Source organism: Carya illinoinensis, chromosome 3 (assembly GCF_018687715.1).
Source record: "Carya illinoinensis cultivar Pawnee chromosome 3, C.illinoinensisPawnee_v1, whole genome shotgun sequence".
Classification (NCBI taxonomy): Eukaryota; Viridiplantae; Streptophyta; class Magnoliopsida; order Fagales; family Juglandaceae; genus Carya; species Carya illinoinensis.
Window position 1 is genome coordinate 29,751,646 of NC_056754.1, and position 8,598 is coordinate 29,760,243.

Sequence of the window (8,598 nt, forward strand, 5' to 3'; positions counted from 1 at the left end):
CCCTCCACAATGCATTGGCAGTGCTTGAAACTACCTTGACCGAGGTATATAAACTCGTCCCGAGTTCAGATAGGGGATCTTTGGAGAGGAGCAATTTCTATTATCACTCTCCCTCATCAAGTTATTTACATTTAGATACTAACTTCGGTATCAAAGGTGTCCCCTACCATCCCGAACCCTCATTCTAGTGAATTATGCAAGTTTAGCAAGTTGTGCAGCAGAATTGTCCAGAATACAAAACATGATGTTAACAAGGTTCATAAAGATGCGTTCATGAACCTTTCCAAAAAATAGTTATACGGCAAATGTATAAAGATGAGTCAAAAACATTTTACAGGTCTCTAAAACCTATTAAATCTAATTTAAAATATTTTAAGAATAATATTTTAAAATTTATATAATATTTTAATCCGATGTCTTATATCACCATGGCAATTTTTTTTTTTTAAAATATAAAAGGGAGGTAGAAGTAGGTGGAGTATCATCACTATAGCCCAATTTTGAGATGTGTCCTAGTATAAATTGTATTTTTTTAATATTTAAAAAAAATCAATATATTAATAGTCACTTTCTTAATTATTAAATTAAAAAAATTTAAATATATATATATATAAACAGTTAAAATGAGAAGACAAAGCCATAAGACATTCTATCATTTTTCTTTCATAAATACAAACAAACATTATATTAATTTAAACCGAACAATGTTTTCACAGACAATTATGATCAGATCGAAGAACTCCTTTAAAACCAATGATGAAAATAGCATTTAAAAAACTCCTTATTTATTTTTCAACTCTCATTACATACCCTAGAGAGTTTAGCTACTCTTAATTCTTATACCTCATACTTGCTGAGAGATAAAAAAAAATATATATATATATATATATATAACATAAAAATAAGCATGTAGTGTAAAAATGATAAGCAAAATTTTTCTACCCTACAAATTAACGATCTGTCAGCTACTAAATTCCCATTAAATTTTATGTAAAAATAAAATGAAAATCTTACAAATTCGGATAATTATTTGGTATTGGAAAGGTAGAAAAATGGGGCCTGTAACCAATGTTGGGCCTGAATATGAATGAACCTTACATACTCTGCATTCAATCTAAAGGTCCTCAATTTCTACAAAATATTTTACAAGACTGCTATTACACTGATCTACTTCGACCATCTGAAGCCAACCACACAGCAGACTTTTGAGTCTCAAGAGCGCACACCTTTCTCTTTCCCCACCTATAAACCACATCAATAATACCCTCGTTAATATATGAAACGATAAAGAGTGATTCTCTGACTCAGAACTTTTAGTTCTTATTCCAAATAACCACAGTACGAAGAGTGCAAGTCTAAAAAAATGATAAAATGAGGAGAGAAAAATGATTCCAGAGAGTTTTGTATACAACAGTACAAGAACAAGCTCATAGATAACATCTAAATGATGTTTTTCATTCTGTATTTCATCATAATCTCTGGTCCTATTAGTTGATGTGTCATATCTTTGTTGGCTTTAGCCTTGGTTTGGATAACAAAGTCCTTCCAAGTCCTTTCATCTCATCCCATCCCATATTAATATTCAAACATCACAAATATAAACGCTTTTTAATTTCAAATCTTCAACGTTTTTATCTAATCATTATCTAATTATTACAATTTTTTCAAACTTTTGAACAAAATATAAAAAACAATTCAAATCTTTTAAATTCTAAAATAAAAATAATATTAAAATATTATATTATAATAATATTTTAATTTTATAACAGGAAATGAGCACTGTAGTAACAAGAACATGCATGGTTCTCAACTCCCGCTCTAAAGCCCCCACGCTACATGTATTGACAAAATAGTTTAAATAGGCCAGAGAATAAGGTTAAAAGGAAACTGCCAAGGTCTGAAACATTAGTTGACTAATGAACTGTTCATTACAACTACTTTGGAGACAGCAAACATAAAACAAGACAAAAACCAATATTCTCTTGTTGGACGTAAAAGAAAACAGCTCATTCTTGTTTAACTACAGTAGAGACATCATTCAAAACAGTTTACTGAATATAGTTTTGCAATAAGCGTGGTTAAAGACATAATTTTTGAGTTAAAAATAAAGCGTGGCAGGAATTAACTGTATTCTACTTGTGTTCTCAACACAACAGAAGACCAGAATCCAGCTTGGATAGTCATATTACTTAAACAAATGAAGCACGTATTAAAAAAAAAAAAAAAGTTGAGCTAAAACAGCCAGAAGTAATGAACAGTATATCATCCAATAAAACATGATAACACTGGAAATTTATTTGTTTAGTCTTAAGAAAAACAAAGTGATGAATCCAAACGGATAATCTTTTCCAAAGGTAGACCATTGAATTGGCCTCCTCTCCTATAAAGTTTTCACATAATAGGACACCCTAGAGCTCAAGGAAAAATTAGCCTCCTCTCTATTTGCATTATTATTGGTTTAGAAAACAAAACATCAAAAAAAAAGAAAAAAAGAAAAGGCGTTTTTCTTGTTAAATTCTCCATTGGAACAAACATAAATAGCATAAGAAGAAGAATAATAAAAAAACCGAGAAATTGGAATAAAGGGAATTTAAGTACAGTACCCAATAGTGAGAAAAACGGTTCAGTTCAGTGCTTGTTAAATCAATGGCGGGAGTTGGTACGCGAAGAGGATGGCCTATGGGCACTCTGCTCCTCCTCACCCTGAATTATCCCTGGAATGCAAAAGCTTGGCTCGCTCACAAACCGGCTTCCAATGATCGAAGACTGATGAATTGGCTGTGTTTTCTGCTGGTGCGACGCGGCTGTAGGAAGATCTTCCCAAGCGCGAGCCGACGGGGCAAAACTGGACTGAAGGGGTCCCCTCTGTGCAAATGGTGAGCCTTGGCCCAGCAATGCTTGCTGTGGCAACGCGGGAGAGCTGAAGACAAAACCACCTCTGTTTTCTGCGCTTGCGTCGCTGTTCCAAGCTACCATTCTCTGGTAATTGGCGTCGAATCCGACCGAAGCCGACCCCGCGAAAAGGGTCTGGCCGTTTGGAGCTGAATGGTCCTGGAAAGAGTGGAGGGATAGGCCAAGATCTTGGGTGGGGTTGGAGGCGCTTGAAATTATATGAGGTGGGTAGCTCTGGAAATTGATAGAGGAAGTTGCAGAACTTGTCGGGAATAAAGATTTCAAGGTATCTGTGATGGCCTCAGAGTCTAGACTTGGTGGAATGAAGGTTGAATTGTCATCTGGATTCTCAGCTAATTGCCGATGGAGCTGAAAGTTGTAGCCAGAAGACTCTGATTGTTCTGCAATTGTCATTTCTGTTGTGCCTGCATCTGGGTCTGGTTGTTCTGATGTAGCATTAGAAGTACCAGGCGGATGCCATGGTGGTAGCTCAGCTAGATTGTCAATGGCGGACTTGGCCTTCTTGATTAGCCAGTCCACCGCTTTGCTGGGCCGGTCGTAGCCTAGTCGATCTTGAACATCATAGAATTGAATGGCGGTGTGCGCCGAGAGCCGTACCCGGCGGTCGCGGAGACCTTTTGCAGTGTAGACCTTGCTGTGCCTGTCTTTGCGGCCAGTGGATCGGACAATGTGGCCACCTTGGACTTGGACTATCTCTCCTCCGGTGCTCTTCATGCCCATTGTTTCTGTGCTTTGCATAGCCTCTGGTTAGGTCAAAAATCTCTTTGTTGAGTGCTTCTGTTTGGTGAGAGACTATGCGTTCCCCATGTGATTGAAGGTGCTGGGGGTATTGGCCAAGGTCTTGTTCTTGTGGTACTTGTTGTATTGGGGCTGTAATTTTGTGGATAGGTGTCAGGGGAAACTGAAATTTCCTCTGGAAATCCAGATTCCTAGCCCTTCTGATTTTGCTCTTTCCAGGAACTTTTTGATTTCTTGTACTACTCTCAGTTGCTTCTGTTTGTTCTTGCTGTCGCTCGTTGCTACTTTATCAGCTACTGCCACAAACCCTGAAACCAGATACTGGTGCTAGCCATGCTATGTTGCTGATCCCAAAAAAGCCCTGCCATTGCAATCTTCGGATTCCACATCCCAATAGCATCAATAGATACAAAACCCACATTGAAAATACGAAAAAAATAAAGCAGTAGAATTTAGTAAAATTAGTAAACGGAAATTCAAAGCAGAAAAAAGTTTTATGATTAAAACTCATCTATCTGCATCTCTACAGAGAGTAAAATGACAAGGTAAAACAGAGCAGATGGGTGAGTTTCAACTCTCTCCATGTGGGTACAAAAATATGCTGGAAAATAATGAAAATTAGTATCCCAGCTACAGCTGATAACAACCATGAAAAATGGGAAAAAAGAAAAGAAAAAAGACTACAGAAGAAGGGAAAATAATATTTTATAATTGAAAAATTGACTGATGTTGTGAAACTAATCGGTACATAGTATGAGATGTATGAAGCGGGAGGGAGAAAATCGAAAAACTAAACTAAGGAGGAAGGGAAAAGAGGATTGTGGAGGAGTAAGATAGTAGAGACAATCGTACCTTTGGCCTATGAGAGCTGTTGATGCTTCTGCAGAGGGTGCAGGGTTTGGTGCGTTGGAGATAAAAATCTTTGGTCATCTGAGCTCCTAAAAGCACACAAATATAACATCTAGTCAGAAACTAACTCAACTAGTCATCTCTGTAACCCTACTCTCTCAGTTCCCTCTCTCTCTCTCTCTCTCTCTCTCTCTCTCTCTCTATGTGTGTGTGTGCGGGCGCACGCATGTGTATAAAATGTTTTTAACTTTCTAATGACTCCTTATAATCAGAACTGTTTGGTGAGGAGTTATGATTAGAGTCATGGTTAATAAAGACGTGGCTCTCAATGGCCACCTCTTCCCCACCCACCTTTTTGAAGGCTTTGATAATGATATCCAACAGCTTTCCTGGTTTCTCTCTGACTATACTTCTAAAGTTCCACCATTAAGATGTTGATTTCACTTAGAAAGAAAGGACAAACATCCCTCATCGACACTTACGAAGGCGACATCTCTCTGACTGCACCCTTCTTTTGCATCATTCGTTAAGACCCAAGAGTCATATGTGGCTTCCCAAAAATTATGAAACCAGAGGAAAAAACATGAACAAAATAAATTTCCTTTTGCTGAGGTATTACCCAAGTTTAATGAGATGGAGTTCACAAATGCAGTAACAAAAGAGACCATTAATTAGGCGTGACTTGTAATCGTCAAAAGTGACGTACACATGCTATACAAAATGAGAAGTATTAATATGCTCGAGATCAAGACAGATATACGCATTAGACATATGTATATGTTCTAATGAGAATGTAAACGTGTGGAATAACAGACCATTTAAAACGTTGGACAGTTACATTAAGGGCTAATTTGGATACTAGAGTATTATGAGAATACATCAATATTATTCATTATTTTATTATTATTTTTAATTACTTCTCACTACTATTCAATATATTATTACTTTTTCACTATTATTCACAGAATATATGAGATTATCTTACTATCCAAACACAACCTAAGTTTTCTTCATATTTTGGAAATTGGAGGCAAATTGGTTTCCCAGCATAACTTGTGAAGAGATGATAAATGTGATCCTGATTCCTGGCCCTAACTTGACTTGAAGTATCAATTTGATTGGAATAGCAATGTCATCTAAATACAGTTCTTCATGACTGGCAATGAAAGAACCGAAGAAGATTGGATCTAATATTTATTCTTTGTTTCAATCCCTTTTTAAGTTTGAGCTAAGAAGGTGTTCAGAGTACTATAGCTACGTATTCAACTGCCGAGTAATCCTCAACCAATCATGTAAAATCTTTCCTTCCAACATGCATTATATATATAATTTGTACATAAATAATTTGAAGTGTCGAGGAGTCTCTGGGTTAGGAATTTTGTAACGTTCTAATAGAAGGTTTGAACCACATAATCTATATTCTAAAATAATAAATCAATAATACAATTGAAGTCTCATTGAAATATTATAAAGAGCAAGAACTTCTTGTTTCTAAACAATATAGAATCTCGTACATCACCATCACAATTTTTCTTTTTCAAATTTTTTATCATAAAAAAATGGATGGTACTTTTCAGAAAGGAAAAAAAAAAAAAAGTCCTTCAAAATTGTACCTTTTTTTCCATCTATCTTTTTCTAGTAGGTCGGTGTTCCATAGAACACTAAGCATCAGATAGTACGTACGAGAGCAACAATTCAGATAAAGTCTAACTCCTAACAAATACCTGGTGAAGACTCTAATGCCGATGCAACTTACATGATCATTAGCTTTACAGAAATGGTCCAAAGCATTATGTACCACACTTTGGTTAATTTTCATGTCATAGTGAGATTCTACGACATTAGGGTTACACTTTATATGTATGTTGTCATCGGGAAATCTGTAGAAGATCGAACTCCATTTTCTCTGTTACAATTAAGTTGATTCCGACGTTAACTTCTGATGAGTTTAGGGAAAACAACTGAGCTTCGTCGGTTTGCATGATGCTCAAATACTGTTTGTATCAATTTGCAAAGAGCTCATGGCCGGAATCAAACCTAGCGATATAATATGTCTCTTGAAGACGCGATATTGGGGTGCAAGATTAGTTTATGGCTCTACTTTTTCAAACTTGTCGATCAACGTGCGACCTAAAAAAGGAGTGGTGCGGTGCAACACAGGTATGAAGGAGACGTTCGAAAGGTGATAGATTACATATTTTTACTATAAGAGGAAAGAAAACATAAAAGAACTTTGTAAAAATAGCTTCTAAGGGTTTGATGGTGAGGGAGGGATCAGGAGTTAGGGAAATTCTTTTCCCTAGCTAATTAGAGAAAGAGGGAAAGATCATATGGTTTTTGGAGAGAGAATGTGGATGATGTGGTGTTGAAGTTATTCTTTCTTGTATGTTTTCTTTTTCTCATCTAATAAAAAAATAATCTTAAAAGACATGATGATTATTGTCTCAATAGACACATAATGTAAACGTGCAACCGGTAATACTATATGCTACATTATCATCTTACTTTTATCCTATTTCATAGAAATAACCATTTCTAGCTATCACCCTTAGATTGTCTCAACTTTTATTTTTAAAAATAGAAATTCAAAGGTTAATAAGCAATGTAGCATTTTTCCTAAAGAAAATATGATATGTAGGATCATGATGATATGATATGAGATAGAGAGTAAGATCATGATGATATGATCTGTAGCATTTTTCCTAAAGAAAATATCCAGCTAAGAAGATTAGCTATATATGTACTATGTTAACATTGTGTTTTGTGCATCTTTGGGTTAGGTTCTAGTAACTCGAATCTTGATTCTTGCATTTGCATACTTAAGAAAACACAAGGAGAGGAAGGCCTTAGTGGAGACTGGGGAGTCCCCGATAATTAAATTAGTATATCTCCTAAATAATTTATATGAGAGCTTAAAGAAGTTAGAAAAAATTTTTTATACCGAGAGATCAGCTTTTACACCAAGTTTTTGGATGGAAACAACACATACCTTAACTTAGAAAATTCATGTTTCTTCAATTATTTGTTTAGTTAAAATTTTTTAATACGGCATGGTTTCTAAGATAGTGTCGTTAAAGAGATATAGAGTCTGAAAAATGGCACTATTAATATGACGTGTCTTTCTAACTTACTTTATCCTATTATTGAGTGTAAAATGTACTAAGCTGTAATTAAAATTGTAAGCCCCCAACCTATCAGTGTATTAGCGCCCACAACAGCTAAATTAGAGGTAAGAAGAAAGAGACAAAGGAGTCGCCAAAGACAAGACATTCACTAATCTGACACACATTATAAAGACAAGACTTTACTAAAACTGACAAAAAAAAAACAAAAAAATCGACATAAAACAAAGTAGTAGTTAGATTAAACATGTGAGATTCTATTTTCCTTTTTTTTTTTTTTTGTTAATGTAAAATGAACTACATTTATCATAAACGGCACATCGCAACTTTAACTAGATATATAAAATACAAGTCAATTATAATCTATAATAGTTTTTTAGTATATAAATTCTTTTGTAATTAATATGATCTTATCCATACTGTAATTCTTATAAATTAAAAGTCTAAGAGATAATATTACTCTATTTAAGACAGAGTGCACATAATCTCATATTCTATTTAAGACAGAATAAAAAACATACTTTATAAATATAGTCTAACAGGCAAGTTTTTTTTAGTTTTTTATTATCTTAAGTAAAGCCATAATAGGAATTAAAAATACATGAGAAAATAACGAATTACAGGTTAAAAAGTTGTAGATCTTCATTTTCAACTTTGGAGGAAAACAAAACACCAAACAAAGCCGTGCCTTATGACCATGGCCCTAGAAATACTGCGTGTGGCGGTAGCAGAAGCACCAGTGCGGTGACACGTGGATGTCACATGCGAGCTTTGACCCGCACATGTGGCTCACGTGCCGTTCCTTTTGACACGTATCTTCGGCTGTCTTATAGATTGGCGCCTTAGGAAACATATTGTGGGGTGCATGTCAACCATTGGACTTTAAAAAACAATAGATCGACTTCTTCCATGCTTTGAACAGAGAACACCTAAAAACACACAAACATAAAAATAAGCCTATGCAAGTGGGAAAAGG

General features: G+C 35.2%; 1 protein-coding gene across 1 annotated transcript; it reads right to left on the minus strand.

The window, feature by feature from the left end:
* Nucleotides 1–966: 966 nt before the first annotated feature.
* LOC122304075 (transcription factor TCP4-like) lies at nucleotides 967–4,701 on the minus strand. Its single transcript, XM_043116119.1, has 3 exons — nucleotides 4,504–4,701; nucleotides 2,604–4,025; nucleotides 967–1,242 (listed from the first exon to the last, which is right to left on the minus strand). The coding sequence occupies exon 2, from the start codon at nucleotides 3,649–3,651 to the stop codon at nucleotides 2,644–2,646; it is 1,008 nt and encodes a 335-aa protein (XP_042972053.1). The 5' UTR covers nucleotides 3,652–4,025; nucleotides 4,504–4,701; the 3' UTR covers nucleotides 967–1,242; nucleotides 2,604–2,643.
* Nucleotides 4,702–8,598: the final 3,897 nt, after the last annotated feature.

Excerpts from the sequence above, each read along its gene's own strand:
- LOC122304075 (XM_043116119.1), bottom strand. The coding sequence starts at position 3,651 with ATGCAAAGCACAGAAACAATGGGCATGAAGAGCACCGGAGGAGAGATA.